Here is an 18,219-nt window from a genome sequence, read left to right on the forward strand (position 1 = left end):
ATTTGTTTGTGTGTTTAAAAGAAGTTTCAGCTGTACAGTACAATATATTTTATGTAGACATTGAAATTTATGTGCAAGATATCTTTATTCAATACAAGAATTTTGTAATAACCTTTTCTCATTAACAGCTGAAGAAAACAAAACAGAAAGATTTATGTACACTTCTATAGTCAAATGTCATGAAAAACTTAATTCTTTTGGTTTGAAAGGTCCAGACCATGTACTTAATAGGAGGTTGGGCCTCCATTTGCTGCTACAACAGCATTCACTCTTCTGGGTAAACTTTCCAAGAAAAGGCTGGTTTCAGAACTTCAAAAAATATTAATTCTTTTTACCTCTATGTCCTTAATATAGAAATGAAAAATAAAACAGTGTCTACTTGGACTTTGTTTATTAATAGGACCTGGTATAGTTTCTGATTAGCAGAGAGGAAATCTAAGTCAAAAGTCAAAATAAAGTATGTTTATTTTCATCTGTACACTCCTTTTGTGTGTTTCAGACCTGTGACCTTACAGAATGTTGTAAACCTGCCGAAGAGGTGCCTTCAGGTCCGAAACACACAAAAAGAGTGTACAGGTGAAAATAAAGATATTTTTTGACTTTTGACTAAGTTTTCCTCTCTTTGCTTAATCAGAAACTACACCAGTATAAGTCCTATTAATAAAAAAGGTCCAAGTAGACAACATAGAAACAAAGAAGTTCAAAAGGTGTTATTCATAGAGCAATGTTAAGATTATAAGGAAATCCACTTCAACCAATCATGAGCTTTCTAAGGCCTTCCCTGTGCAACTGAAGAAGATATTGTAACCTGAACAGCTTTATAAAGCTAATGAGATAAAATTGTTCTGGACAAATATGCCTCAGCACACCTACATAGCCAACAAAGAAAAAACCCTAGACTAAGTGGCAAGAGAATGGGGCTACATTCCACCTCTGTAGCAATACAAGTCACATGATAAAACATTTAGTTCACTGAGCACAAAATCCAAGAGCTCCTAGATAATCTAGCAAAATAAACTGTCTTTATATTAAATTGGAGCAAGAAAACTTGAATGAGAAAGAATCTCTTTATGGACTAGTTAAACCATTGCTTCATTCCCAAAGTTAAAGAATACCTGGATGAAAAGAAGTTTCTATTTAAAGTCCTACTTGTGCTAGGCAATGTTCCCAAACACCCAAGTGATGCAAATGAGTTTGCAAATGATAAGTAGAGGTTATTTATTAACCTCCTAATACTAAATCCTTTATCTAGCCTTAGCCTAGATCAGATCCTTTAAAGCTGACTGAACAATATGTATGGGTTACAGCACTGAGGTCTTGGACTACCTTAACCTCATCATTCACTTTTTAAAGGACTTCACCACAATTGACAATCTCATCCTAATAAAATAGGAACTAAAAACACCAAAGATAAATCTATAAATGCCTTCTGGAATAACTTTACAGTAGTCTAAGACTGTAAAGGACAACAGAGAAATTAAAAACTATTCCAGATATACCAGCATGAGAAAACCATTGCAAAATTAAGAGTTGGCCAAGAAAATTTGTCACAGGATTTGAGAACTTAGAAAAGAGAAGCATCAAAGACTAATTAATGGACAGTCAACAGTATTAATTATGATTTGGAAGAATTTATTTGTTTTCAACATCAGAATTTAAACAAAGTTGTGATATTAAGTAGGCAATGTATAATGCACAAATCCAAATATCTGCAAACTTCTTTTACAAATATAATAATAATCTGATATGTGCAATAAAATTTAAGAAAAGACTTGATAATATTTTATCATCACGAACAACTACATTTAGAAAATTTGAACAAAAACAGCAGTTTCCCATCAGTATATTCCTCCAAAAGACAACCATATAATGATAGACTGATAAATACATAAAAGTAATAATCAAAGATACTGTACCTTAAGTTGAAAAAAAATCAATTTTTATTTTTTGAGTATATCTTATTCTATAGACTAAAAAGGAGTATATAAGAGGATGCTTATACATAAATGTTGCCAAATATTACTAGAAATATTTACTGAAACCTAAAAATCAACAATTTCAACCAAATTTAGATTGCAATTTTTTGTTCTACAGCAAAATTTAATTTTCTAGCTTAAGGTACTTTTTCAGAATTTTATCACACATGTTAAAACAATCATATATTTATTTGAACCTCAGATAAACATAAGAATAATTAGAAATGAACACTTGGTAAGTAACATGCATATTATTTGATACAAGATGAATTTAAAGCTTCTAATGAAAAATAAAAAAGCTGGATATGGTACCAATAAGAAAATGTTTAAATGACTAAAATTCTCAATGCTAATTTTGCAACATTAGAACTGAGACATTCAAATCAAAAGATTTTAACAAGAAAAATAAAAGAACAAGAAGAGAGGGATTTTTTTGTTAATTTGATATTAAATTAAGAATGAAATTGGGATGATTATGCAAAATGTTTTATCATTCTAAAACAATAATGCAGACATTGAAAACAAACAAATATTGCACTGACCTTTACACGTATCCAGCAATTCATTATAATAATAAGCAAACATTTTCGGCCTCTTTCAGTGGCTAGCATCAGGCTTTATCGTCATTGAAAGCCTGATGCTAGCCACTGAAAGAGGCCGAAAACGTTTGCTTATTATTATAATGAATTGCTGGAAACATGCTAAAGGTCAGTGCAATATTTGTTTGTGTGTTTAAAAGAAGTTTCAGCTGTACAGTACAATATATTTTATGTAGACATTGAAATTTATGTGCAAGATATCTTTATTCAATACAAGAATTTTGTAATAACCTTTTCTCATTAACAGCATCATTTTTGTATAATTTGTTCATGATCTTGAAATCAGAATTCTTCTTCCAAAAACATTTATATTATAAACTCAGATGAAACCCTTCATAATCAAATATATAAAATCAAATTTTTTAGAAATAAGAATTTTGAGGAGAGGGAAAAAACTACAAAAGACATTTTACTAGTTAGGATTAAATCAAACATGCCAAATTTGGCAAATGAAGAGATTAAAGAAACCATGAAATTCTGATAATTTCCTTGTCTAAACTTATTATTGCATATTATATCATATGAACATAATCCAATAATAAACTGGATATAAGTATTATTACAATAGTTTGTGAATTTATTCATTAAAGAAAAAATGGTTTCACTGAAAATAAAATATCTTAATAACTGGATTATATTATAGAAAAGATCCCACTAAACACTGAAAATAGAAATTTACAAAGCTTACAGGGAGAGAACAAGAATCAATTTTAAGGATAACAATAAACTCCAAAATCATGGGCATCATTACAGTAGACCCCCCTATAACACTGTAGATAATTCCATGTTATATGAATTCCATATTGTATGAGTCACTTAGCTTTTACAAATACATGTGCCGGGCTGTGAATGGCTCACGTAATTGTAAAATCTAAGTGACTCGTACAACATGAAATTCATATAACACGGAATTATCTAGTGTTATAGAGGGTCTACTGTATTTGAAGTCAGTGTTAATTTCAACCAGACATCATTCTAACTTTTTTAAATCGTTTATTCCAAATTTATGTTCTTATTTAGAACACTTCTGTAACCTGATGATGGTTGCTTAAGGCAATCAAAAACATTTGTATTGCATTAAATTTATGTTTTCAAAATGGAGTTTTGATGTTTGTGGATGTTTCCTATAAAATAGTTCCACTTTCTCCATAAAAAACTAGCATTTATTGTTCTTTCAGAAATATTTTCTAGAATAAGAATTTGTAGGTTGATGATAATTAAACAGCATGATAACTTCATGCTATTCACCAGGAAATATACAGTAAGTTAATAGTGAAAATAGAGTATCCCAAGGGAAATAAGCAACTGGTCAAAATTTTATGTTCCATTAATAATATTTTATGTTTTTAAAATAATAGAAAAAATATCATTGAATATCTATAGCATCTTGCTTGTAAACTCGATTATATATGATAATTTACGAAGTAGCAGGTGATGCTTCATAAAACCTTTGCATATATCCGGGAACGTCTCCTTAAAGCTACAACTCTTCCTCAACTTGAAACGTTCTGGATTTTGTAACGCCTTAAGCGATAATTAAGCACCACTAACAATATAAATACTTCGAGCTACGTTCTCCGTTAACCCAAACGAGTCGAATTATAAAAAAAAATATAAAAATGAATGATGTCAAACGGCCATCTTAGTACGAAAGTAATTTACAACAATGAAGTGCACGTGTTGTTTTTACCACGTAGTATATATAGATAGATGATTCACGGAGGAGAATCCATTTCCTAGTTATGGATTAAACTTCCCTTTTTCTGCTCCTGTTTTTCTAAAATCGGAGTCAAATGTGGATATAGGCTAGTGCAGCCAACCTGATCCTAACCGACAGGAAATTGTCTAGCAGATGTGGAACGTAACATAAAGGAAGGAAACTCCCCACGGTGTGGAACTAAGTCGAACATCTGTCGAGATTGCCTCCTCTTTCCTATAAGCAAGCTCAGAATAATGCGAAAAGAAAAATATTCTCATGTGATGAGCTATAGTTTAACGAGCAACCTGTTTATCATAACGTGTTTTATGAAATTTGGGATGGTCCCATAGTAACAGAAAAACCAACAGCTGCAATATGGTGACAAATGGCATTAACCCGTAAAATTAGTCATTCATTTAATTAACAGATGATGAAAGTTCCACCTTCACTTAAGCAACATCCCGGACATTTGTACAAGAACTTATCAGAATTTTGTTAGATTAATTAAGGATTAAATTTCGTCACATAAAACAAACCACAGACGGGAATTAACCGTTTTCTGCTCTAAAAATATAAAAACGTACTTAAATAAATTAGGGTACTTTTCTTGCTTGCGTTATATAACAAAAAAATTAACGATAAAACATCTCAAATTTGAGTTAGAACAAGAAGTTCAATCGGATAAATTTGTGATAAAAACAGTTAAATTATCTTAAAATAAGATAATTATTTAATAACGGCTGATAAATAACACTTTTATTGTGTTCTGTTTACATCGAGAGGATGTATTTGATATTCTTTTGCGGAAATGCATCATACGAAAAAATTTCCAAAATGGCACCTGTAAAATCCACAATTTTAACGGATGATAAATACATAGTCAATAAATTTCATGAAGTTTCTGTATTAAAAATCTTCAAGGATAAAATAGCTAAGAATAACAAAGATTTAAAAATGAATGAAATCAAAAAAATCTTGCTTAAATTTCAAGGATTTATTTCGCTAATAAATTAAAAAAATGAATTTATACAAAAATTTGAAGGATGAAGTCAATGTAGAAATTAAATTTATGTTGTAATTTCGGAAGTAGATATTAATTAAAAAGCCAATAAACTACAATGCGATTTCAATGACGAATTTCATATTAAATTGAAAAAAAAAACAAAAATTTCAAAAAATGAAAAAATTTTGAAGTTAACGGATGCGAAATTTAAAAAATATATATATATTTATAAATACAAACTTGTATTTCATCTTGACCTTGAAATGTTATCTAGTAAATAATTGGTGCTATTTTTTAATCTTAAGGCCACGTTCTGGGTTATGGCTGAAGGCATTTACTAAATTATTATGATTAATTTTTTAGAAGAGCGAGATACCGTGTATATAAAAATAAATCATTCATCTGCGAATGATCTAAATTAAAAAATAGAAAAAAAACTTTCTTACACGTAAGTTCTACATAGCCATTTTATGATACCATTCCTGTTTAGATAAAAGTCAAACTTATGGTAACTCCAATCATTCTAAACATACTTTCATCGTGACGATAACCTTATTTGTTATCTGGGGAGAGCGATAACTGCCATACCAACACAACTATTGTACATATTGGAATTCCAAACACCCTCGTAAGAATCACGTTCACCCGATTTTGTTTCTAAATCTGGACAAAAATCTTAGAATTTCGACAAACACTCAACAGGAAATATGCCATCACGCACTTCTTTCCTGTCCTTGTAGCATTTTTGATGCCGTTACTATAAACAAAGCGATAGATTTATAATACTTTTACAACCTTGCAGTTTATAGAGGTTATAAGACTTCAGATATACCAAAATAAAGGTATCGATGCTAATTACAACGTCCGGACTTTCAGGCGAAATTTAATTATTCACGCTCGGTTTGACCTCAAATACTTCCACTCTTTAACGGACGTGAATTTGAAGGTGGAACCGCTCCACCTACTGTACATAACATCCTCTGCACTTGCACTACATCGACATAGAAGGAGAACCTCTGCCAACGCTACAAACACAGACCCACCCACCAATTCTTCCTGAGTTTTTTTATTATATATATATATAAAATTCCTCTTCCTTACGAAGCAATTAATAAAAACTAGATAAAAACAGAATGAAACGAGGCTAAGAGGGCGATATTTAAACGGTTGGCGACCCACAACTCGAGGAGACGAAAATTATACGGGATCGATGCACTCCGCTACTACCACCAGAAGTCTGCGTGACTCGTGACGTTTCTCATTCACGAAACAGTATCCTGAGAAACAGATTCGATCCCTTGATTTCTGAAGCCTTTGTTGCATGGCAATAGTACTGTTGTAAGTTGGAACCATTCCAAAAATGCATCAAACAATGGTCGCTTGCGTCAAATAAGGTAGTTGATACGTACGAAGGACGAACCACCAACACCTGTACTAATTGGGACGATAAATGGTTCTCGAAAGTCTCATTCTAAAGACCATTGTTTCTTTTATAAATACAATGAAGCGCTAGCCTAATTAAGTTTTAATATGTACTGTACTACTAAAGAGGTCGAAAAATTTCTCTCTTGTAAGCAATTTTTTCCGTCTTTCATACTTCACAGGGCATTTGTAGCGCTTCTGTTCATAATATTTGCAACTTTTTTAACTCCATATTAACACTTATATGTCGTTCTTTACGATTTTCTCGACCCTTCGACACTTAAGTTCATTTACAATGTTTTTTTCCTCTTTCTGCCATTAATTCTCAATGGCATATTTTCTATTTTAAATATTTACATTTTTTTTTATGCCAAACAACTCTAAAACTAATTTTCTGACTCTAAATCATTTACATAATATCCGGTAAATTTTTTATTCCTATTTTTAATATGAAAAGGGCGTTTGTAATGATTTTTTTCTGTGGTTAATGCCTATTTAAACATTGCAGTTCTTTATTGTCTTTAAAATCAACGGATCATTTACGGTGCTACTTACATATATTTTTTTTCTAATCTCTTAAAATTAAAGTACTTTTTGATGGTTTTAATAATCAGAATCAATATGAAATATTTTACGGAACGAAATTTTTCTAATAAAAATTTAGAAATTACAAAACTAAAACTTAATTTTTGTAACATTTATACATCCGGATTCACTAGAAGCAATTATCTAATGCTAACATATTCTTTCAAAATAATAGAAAAAATAATTTTTAACGTGGTATTCAACGCATTTTAACGTCTCGTTTAAGCAACATTTAAAACAGAGAATTTTGATTAGAAACACACTCTTCCTGTGTCGATGAACTCTGCTACTGTAGCTATACGTTTTTAACAATTAGGAGCCAACGTCTAACAGAAAATATCGAATTAAAAAATTAAACTCGAATGGACAAGTCATGTTTAAAATAAGAATTAATCAGAAAGTTAATGAAATTAAGTTTAAATCAAAAATTACTTGAAGCAATGTTTAAAAAGGCAGAAATGTTCTAATATTTTAATGATAAAATAGTTGTTTGCTTTAAAAATATAAATACTAAATTAAAATTTAATAATTTTATAGCAGCTTTTCAAGATAATTCTAAACATAGTTTCAATTTCATGAATAATGTTGCAATAAACTTTTAGTTTTTCAGTTTTAATTATACTTTAAAAAAATTGTTTTTTAAAGTAACAATTCTAAATTGATAAAAATATGAAAAATTAACACTATAGACTTTTACTCAGAGATTTACTTTATAACATAGTTTCTGAAGGAGAAAATATTTCCAGTTATCTAAGAAAGTATAGGTGGGTTACAAAAGCTGTTACGCTCAAAAAACACGGCATTTTTACACTTGAAGGTACAAGTAAACAAACACAGTTTAGCCGCTCCAAAGACCGCGACAATTCAGTGACATACATAACGGTTTTCTCTAGGTCATAATCGAACAACTGCTGAAAATCTGGCTTAAATGTAAGCGAAGTTAAATTTTCCAGCTTATAAGATCACTGTATGTAAACTTCCTATAACTTTCAAGGTTGTTACAATGAGAAAACCAGAATGCAAAGTGGGTTAGTAGGATCCCTTTGGGTACAGATATGACATAGAGATGTACCAAAAATATTAAAAATAAGGTTACTGGACATTTTTTACTGCTGACAACTTACAAATAAAAGGACAAAAAGGCATTTAGGATGTGAAAAACATCCTTACAAAAATGAATGGTGAGAAGTGGTTTATGAATAAAACAAAAGGTGGTTGTTTGTAACAATTTAAGTGTGTCCTTCTATCAACAATTTATTCTCTTCTTTCTGGTGGCTAATCAAAATAATTTCCTAGTGACAAATCTTTATTTGTGTAAAGTTATCGATTTTAAAATATATTTAACCTATATATGATAAAGTTTTTTGGTTTTTCCAAATGATTGGTGATGATGATAACTGGTTTACAGCATCATTAAATCATAGAAATTGAGTAAGAAACAGGAACATTTTATGATTCTTAAAAGAACTATTTCAATTTTTTCTGCTTCAAATTATATTTTTTGAACCAATTCACAGTGAAAGCTTTCACTTTTGTGATAGTTGACAAAATTTTTAATTCTAAAAGTTCAAGAATGCAGAACTGAATAATAGAAAAAGAAAAGTACTCCAATGAATTAAAAATAGCTCAGAAATTATTCACATTAATAAAAAAAAATGGGTTTTTGAAATATCAAAGCATTATCAATTAAAAATATTTCCAGTAACACTTTCTATAAATAATTGTAGAAAACAAGTTTTAGTAAGCTAAATCAGTTCATAACTAACTTACTGTTGTGAAAGTTGAATTTAATTAAGACATATTTAATTTTATTATAGGAAACCATAAGGAAAGATTTAAAAAGTGGGAAAAAGTCTAATGTTTTTTTATTTATATATTCTTTTGTATTATTTTTAAAGTTTTGATAGTAACTTTTGTCTAAACATGATCTTTGAAAGACTAAAATATGCAAAAATAAATATATCAAACAGGCCATTAAAAGTGATATTTTCATTGTTTAAATGATAGGATATGTAACAAAATTGGATAATAATTTCAATTCTAAGTTCCTTGGTTTTTTTAATAACAAAATAATCTCATATAACTAAAACATAAATCTAAGTTTAATAACTCCAACAAAACATTTTTATATAAACAATATGATAATTTCTCATACTTTCGTATGTAATTTTAATAAAATATATAAGAGATAATTCCAAAATTATTACTGTTATAAAAAGAATTTCCCAGGAAATGTTCAATTAAGTAGAATAACTTGACTCATCAAAACAATTTTACAAGGAAGGCTGCTCTTGATAAATACTAGTCATTTCCATCAATGAACTAATCACTTACCAATTTTTAAAAATAACTAACATTTACAGCATTAATACAGAATATATTTCCTAAATTTTATTTCTTAAACATTAATTAAAGAAACATTTTTACTACTTACAACTATAAATTAAATTAATAGAAAAATTATTCATTATTCTAATGAACTATTCTATAAGTAACTGTCTGTTATATGAGCATATTGAAAACATAATTTCAAGAACAGTTGTTTATTTGCTTTATGAGATAAATCTCACTGCTTCCTTATGTTTAAACACATCTTGAAAGGAAGTAGATAGTTGTCCTACTGAAATACAAAATATTTCTCCAATTATACAATTAGATACAACAAAATTTTCAGAAATTTAAGCAAAAGATATTACCTGAAAATATCTTAATTCTCAAATTTAATATTTCAAGGAAAATATTTGAATTTTTCCATTTACAGCCTATATAAATAAATATAAAACAAAACTGCAATTTAGAATATAAATTACAATATGTTAAAATTTTCAGCCTTGTAAAATAAACAATATTTTGTGATCTTTCATCTGACACTCCAGAGTATAGAGTATATAATCTAAACAATGCTGTAAACAATGGCAGCTGTTTTTTAAATATGACAAAATTTTGCAATGTAGTGTAAATTAAAAAAAAAAATAAAAAATTCTTATTAAACAAAACTAAATTTAAAGATAAATAATAATTATACTCTGCAATGATCAATAAAATGTGCAAATTATAAATAAAATAAGTACTGGAAATAATCCTTAAAATGTTCCAAAATTCAAATAATTCATTTCCAAGGTTTCACAAATTTTTTATTATTATTTTTTGAGTTGATTATACTACATACTGATTATGGAAATTTCTTATCACAAGATATTAAAACTGGAAACACTCCTTTTTTAGCATTTTCTTACTTTACATTATCTGAACAGTTATTTGATCCACCTGTTCTTACGCACTAATTTTTCAAGTGATTCTGAACAAGATTGCATGTTAGATAATAATTTGGGCCAACAAATGAATTTATTTACTAATGAATTTAGTACAAATTAAAAAATTGCTTTTATTATGTAAAAATAAAATACTTTTACATAATTAGTAACTGATCATATTTTTATTTTGTAATTATCATCATTATTTCTGTTTTATAGTCCTTTGTAATTTAATGTAAATTTCTAATATTGTTTTTTATAAAAATTATCAAAATATTTAAAATCCTGTAAAATAAAACTGCATATCAAATAATATATGATAACACAAAAAATTAAAAATAGTTTAATACATTAAAAAATTTATAAATTATTATTTTTGTTCTGTATAAAAGAATTATTTTCTTTTTGTTTATGAAACTGCATATAAAAATTAGAATTAAATATTTGTATTTATATACTCAATTCTCAAATATTATAGTTAAAAAAATATAAATAAAAACAAAATTATTAAATATCAGTTTAATAAATAAGCAAACAAACAAACAATCTTCAAATAAATTTACTCAGAAGAAATCTCTAATACAGATTAAATATATTATTCTGTACTTCTTATATCTTGTAATAAATATATTTAACAAAAAATAAGCCTGCATATATTTAAAATTTTTAATAAAAATTCCAAATCTTGCAAAGCATTTTTAAGTAATCAAATTAGATAATAAATTAATAAAAATTTTTTCACAATTTTTACATAAATCTAATTTTTAACTAAGTATTATTACATATTAAAATGATACATTTTTAAAAATAAATTATCTCTTATAATAAAGATCACAATATCATTTATTAGGTTAGTAAAAGTAATAAGGACCTCCATTAATATAATTCCCACACATTCCTTTCCAGACAAATTACTGCAATTCATGTCATCTTTAAACGGACTCTACTTAACAATATACAGAAGAGCGTCTCACTAAACTCTCTTTCCTCAATGGTCCATTGATGAATTTTCTCATTTATTTTATGAAAGTGCAAATGTAGTTAAGGAGAAAAATGGATTCTTTTGAAGATAAATGTATTATTGAAAATTATACAAAAAGAAAGGAAGATCAATCACTTCAAATAATAAATATTAATATGAATAATTTATCAGAATATATTTTTAAAAATTCTTATTAAAAATCTACATTTATCACTATAAAATCTGTTATTTAAATTTTTCATTTTTCCTTATAAATTAAAATAAAAAATTTTAAATACTTGTTTAGATAATCTAAAAATTAAAGATATATTTTGCTACAGGCTATAAAAAAAAAAACTCCAATATAATTTTGTTAATGTTTCTTTAATAATGAAATACATTTTTAAAATTATATCTTATAATAAACTGGTTGTTAATTTTTTACAAGAACCTTAAAGGCAAAACTACATAAGATGTTATTTAAAAATTAAATAATAATAAAAAAAATTGAATAAATATAACTGAAGAGTATAAAATGAATATTCAGAATTTCGAACAAGTTAACAAAATTAAGGAAATAGTATTTAAAATTTATACTTTAATAAAAATTCTCTTTAATTTTCTTCTTTTGATGAATTTTTTATATTTTATTTATTATCATGTTATATATACAAGCTAATACTATCCAATAGAACATTATTTTCTTGAGAACAAATACATATGGTTATAAGTAGCTGTTATCAGCATAATTATTAAACAAAACATTATGACATGTCTGAATACAATGATTATATATATACAATAACATCATACTTTTATAGTATATAACATAATTTATGAACACAATATGTTCTTATATTTGAATTTTTGCCAGAAATTTCTGTTCTCAATAAGTAATCTTTAGTGCTAATTAACATACTGTAAATGTTTGTTCTTAAAGATCTATAAATTATAGAAGTAATATGAACATCACAAGTTCAGATGAATTTTAATTATAATTTTTATCTTGGTTTTAATTAATTAGTTTTATGAACTTGTTTGCTAATTCTTTCCAGGCTAATATCTCATGTTAAAATATTAAGTTATTCTGTAATCTGTTATCAATAAATACTCTTTAAATGTAAATCTTTTAAGGTTTACATATAAAAATTACAAGTACAATATTCTATACAGAGTAATAATTTAATTATCTTGTTTTCTGCTAAAAATACAAATCATTCAAAACATTTGGATATTTCTGATCTATTTCTGATAAGATACAATATAATGCACAATGTACTGCATGCATTTATTGATGATAAATTAAAGAATAACTTAAAGACATATTTCTAAAAATATAAAAAAAGCATCTTTGACTAAGATTTCTGGAATTACTTAATATATTAGAGTAATTTTAATTTCATCTTCAGAAGAGAAGCTTATTTCATCATATTTACAAAATAATCAAGCAGTGACATGACAAAAAAAATCAAACTAAGCTAGAAATGGATACATCATAAGCTAGATATATAAATACATTGTATTTTAACAACTTTTTGTTGTTATAAGTTATAAAATAACAACAACAATAATAAATATTAAATCTCAACAAATCAACTTACTTGTTAGATCAATTATAGAAATATTTCTGTACTATGTAATTTCTAAGTTATAAAATTTTATAAGTTTATAGGAATTCTGTTATTCTGATTCAAAATAATTTCGTTCTCCTTTCTAATTATTAATGAAAATAACCAAAAAAATCCAATAAACTTTGAAATAACCAATATTTTTAATAAAAAAAAATATCCAACATAAGATTATACCTAATGTACATAAAAATTTACCTGAATTATATTAGTACAGATAAAAATTTCAAAAATTACCAATGATTTAAATACTGCTGTAAGCCAATTAAGTGAAAATATTAACTTATAAGTGTAAGTAAAAAAAGTTTATAAGTTGAAAAAAATTTCACATCAAACAAAAATAAACCTTGAATTTAACATTATAATACTCTTATTGCAGCAAAGAATGAAATATAAGAAATACTTAAAGAGTGTAGTTATTTTTTAAAAAATAAAATAAAACTTTGAGCATAGTTTTAAATAAAACAGTCTACTTTCATACACACAGCTGTAATGTCAGTTGACATAGTACCAGATAGTTTGCATGAATCGTATTTTAGTACAGCTATTTATTAAAACCAACCATCAAAATCATTTAAAACAATATCTTGCTATACATTTATATTATAAATAATTTTAAATAATATATTTTACAAATTTAAAAAGTCTGTAATAAGCTATCATTAAAAAAAATCACATAATTGCCTAAAAACCAGTATATTTTATTTTTATTGGCATTATAAACATAAATTATCATTTTATGCTTTGTAAAGGTTATAAATGTTAGACCTAAATATGATTTTATTAATAATTACACTATTTTTAAAATAACTTATTTGACATTTTAATTAAAACTTCTTTCCCCTATTTTGAATATATAGGTTACAAGTTTAGGAACTGAAAAACAATCTTCACAAAACTTTTTTTTTCCTTTCATTACATATTAAATATTTTTCTTTAATTTAAAATTAAATATAATTAAGAAATTTAAATTTTTAATTATTTAATAAATTTTAATTTAAAAGATTCTTAAATTTAAGATTACCATATTTGCAAAGGTATAGGATGCATTCAACTTTATAAGTAAATTATTTGGAAAAATTCCTCCCATAATATCTAAATCAAACAAATTAATTTTTTACAATGTTTTTTAAAATATAAATGCATTCTATAAATTCTACTGTATTCATTTAATAGAATTATTTTCACAACAAAGGTTTCATATTCAAAAATTTCAATTATAGAAAAACTTTATATATCAGTAAAAATGATAAAAATTATTGATTTAATGAGTAGTAATTATCTAATCATTAGAAGTTTTTGCAACATTTATCAGAAATTTGACATTAAAAACATCAAAAATTTTTTATTTTACTGAAGCCAAGCCTATTAATTAGTTTCAATAAAAAATTTACATTCTAGTTTGTTATCTTCTCAAAAAAATAAACTATCAAAAAAACAAAAGAAAATTAAATGTGTTTAATGTTGAAAATGGCCTATATTATGGTGAAAATATTTTATATTTAAATATATTTTTTGGTAACCTAAAAATAGCAGTGTTGTTTTGAATTAATATATTACGGTTCCAAATTTTGTAACATTTCTAGTTAGATATGTCATATTACTGGAAAACATCAGAAGAAAATGGATTGTTTATTTCTTAGAACTGAAGAACAGTAAGTTTTCTTAAAACAAATAAAAAGAAAATCATGAAGAATTACTAGATTTGAAAGAATTTCAGAGTAAAAATATATTTTCAGGCAAACAAAAGGACACTGAAAGTCATTGATTAAATTTTTTTTTATTTTCAGTGCAAGTCTACTTTTTCTTGTATAAACAACATTCTTTCTAGAAGTCAGCATTTTGCTGCATATATGATTAATTGTAATATAATCACAACTCCAATAAAATTTAGTCTGTGTTTTGCTTCATAGCAAAGTTTATATATTTCCACTTATTTAGAAATATATTCTTACTTTAATATAAATTTTTTTCAAATGTTAGCAACTGCACAATAAACATACTTTTCTATTCTTATGTTTACAAAAGAAAATATAAAAACTATCAGATGAGTAAAAAAACATTTATAATAAAAACTTTAATTCTAAACAATATTTCAATGCTTCAAGCTATTCTTCAGCCTTACTTGGGTTTAAAGATCTGAAAGCAAACTGAAATATTCAGAAAGTGTCTCTAAATAATAAATATCATCACAAGTAAGTCTGTTGTATTCAATTGATTTATTGTATCATTTCTATCTGCATAAAACTATTGTTAATTTTAAAATATTTTCACCATATCTGAATAATTATTAATAACAATTATCTGAATAATTTTAACATTTTAAAATTACTGTTGAAATAAAATTAACAATAAATGTGTATAAAAAATGATGTTGAAATAATTCTATTTTCCTTTTAGTTACATATAAGACAAATTTTTTAATTGCAAATTAAAAAGAAAAAAGCACACAATTTATCTTAAGGACTAAATTGTATTTTTAATCTTTTAGTCAATCTTTTGTTTAAAAAATTATGGTAAAAAGTAGATAATTTTTTTTACTAAAAGTATGTTATTTTCTTTTTTTGAATGTATTCATACATATTGAGAAACTGTTTCAATTCAACAAAAAAGTTCAGCACATATATTTTATACATAATTAAATAACTTTTTAAATTAAGATTATTTTTAGCACTTATTTATAAACTAATATATACACAATTGAAAAATACAAAATGATTATTCAATGTAAATTAATCTCATTTCATTTATCTAAAAAAGTTCAAAATCTGCTACTTTTAAGGATTCATCTCCTAGAGAATCCATACATGTTGTGGTAAATCAATTAATCAATAACACAAAGTACTTCATTGTCTTTGAGAATGAATATGTTTAAATAAAGATTTCTTAATACTAAAAAACTTACTNTCCTTAAATTTACGATTTATGTATCCGTTTGTCATAAAAATTTGTCTTTTCACTTTTTCCCGAGACTACAAATATTCGAGTACAAAGTAACTGGTTTCGACTTATTTCTACCTAAGAAGTAGTTAAATAATCAAGCGAGTAGGGAATTGGGGACATAAACAAAACCCTGATGAAAGAGCCGAAATATTACTTAAACGAAAGCTTGACCGAACCAATATCTAGCCGAGTACAGTGGGGACTGATTTCTTCGTAATATTAGATAATAAAGACAGAAATTTTTCCAGTTTAATGAGAGTGACCGAAAAGTTGTAAATTTTGGAAATTTCCATGGACACCTGGTCCTAAAACGAATTAGTTAGAAAACAAATGACGGACAATCTATTAAGTTTAACATACAGTATTTAGATTTTTACAACTATGGTGAGAAACGTTTAAAATGTACAACAACCCTGTAGCGTCCTTTGAGGTATACTAGTGATGCAACAAAAGAAGCATTTGACATTGGCCGGTATCGGCACCCTCGAGATTTGGCAGCCCACGTTCATGCACCTACCAAGACCGTCTCTGATTCCATCCATTAGCCACTCGTAGGGAGCTATTTGACCAAGTGGATTGTTTTAAGATTTTATGTTATTTTTAAGTACATTTTTTTTACAAAGCTATATTTAATTATAATTTTCTTTAAAAGTATATTTATACAATTGAAGATATTTTGTACCAGGTATGTACCGGTACATCCACCACACATTATATTTCACCAAGTAAGTTTTAATAATTTTATTTTTAATTGTAGTCCTTATATCTTGCTAGAGATTCGGAATGTAATTGTGATATTAAAAAAGACATTTAGAGAAGTCTACGGTTCCTTTAATAACTGAAACCGTGCTTCGAACTACGGTTTTTACTGGCTTATCGAACAAACGATACGAATGGACCCTAGANATACAATAGACTGATTAAATATTATATCTCAATTATGAAAAGTATCAATGATTACAATGTTTCTTTGTTATAACTCCCAAACTTTGGACATATTATATGTGATTAGAGCTCATTTTAGATAAATTAGTTAGATTAGTTTTGAAACTTGTAGTATTTAACACCAGTAATAATGCATTTTGACTATGTAAATAATCAGGAAAACAATTAATAATGTTGGATTTACATTACTGACAATTGAAACCATAAAACAAATTATAAACATTAAATATTGTAATTCATAAACATTAGAAAAACAGAATCACTTTTCATTATGATCGAATTACAATATCCAATTTAATTAAATAACGATCCTTGTTAATCCAACGGAATGACAACCGATGAAATTTCAATACAATAAAAACACATAAAAATCAATTGATGAATTATACACACAAAAAGCAAAAGTGTTATTTAAAATATTTTTAAATGGAAAATTTTAGCAGTTACGAGTTTAAAATGACGTAAATAATTTCTATTGTAGGTTCCTTCTATTATAATTTTCAGCATTACTTATGAATCACATGCAGAAGCGGTTCAATGTAATAACGGAAACCGATACAAAAACACGAGTTCAAATCGAGTGACAACGGAAGGTTAAAGGTGAAACAATTCAAATTCACTTGACCTTCGACTGATCATATAAAAAACACACTAACTTACCCAAAGATCCACACCCCAACTCATTGTTTAATTGAAGATCTATTTAATTCATTCGTAAATCATATGAAAACGTGCAAAATATCCAAAAGAATCCATAGAAACAGCAATAAGTAAAGAACAATTCTTTCCGTTGACTAGAAACACGTCGTCGTCCACATTGATCCGCCCTCGCACTGAGATACCAAATGACGTTAGAAGATAACAAACATCCGATAGCCAAATCATAGCCAAAATCACTTTACAAAACAAATTAACTAAATAAATCAAATTATTATTTGTATTAATAATGAAAATGAAATTATAAGAAAAATTAATAAATATTTTATCATATTATATTTAAAATTAAAATATTAGTTAATTAAGAGATGTAGATATAAGTCGTATTATTAATTTACATATACAAAGATAAATATTTTAAGATATTTCACATAAATGACAAATGTACTTTATTTAACATAATACTTATAAATAATATTATTTACAAGTTTATATATAAAAAATACATAAAATATATACAGTAAATCCTGTTTAAAATGAAATCTGA

General features: G+C 26.2%; 1 protein-coding gene across 4 annotated transcripts in view; it reads right to left on the reverse strand.

Annotated features, from left to right (window-relative positions):
• Positions 1-17,850, reverse strand: part of LOC111619974 (formin-binding protein 1-like) — a 43,033-nt gene extending 25,183 nt beyond the window's left edge. For all 4 annotated transcript variants that reach the window (XM_023361811.1, XM_023361807.1, XM_023361808.1 and 1 more), the window contains exon 1: positions 17,676-17,850. In XM_023361811.1, coding sequence (XP_023217579.1) covers positions 17,676-17,699 — 24 coding nt within the window. In that variant the 5' untranslated portion in view covers positions 17,700-17,850. The remainder of the gene's footprint in view (positions 1-17,675) is intronic.
• Between the last annotated feature and the right edge of the window lie 369 nt (positions 17,851-18,219).

Source organism: Centruroides sculpturatus, unplaced genomic scaffold, assembly GCF_000671375.1.
Source record: "Centruroides sculpturatus isolate CEXI.00-Female unplaced genomic scaffold, Cexi_2.0 scaffold248, whole genome shotgun sequence".
NCBI lineage: Eukaryota > Metazoa > Arthropoda > Arachnida > Scorpiones > Buthidae > Centruroides > Centruroides sculpturatus.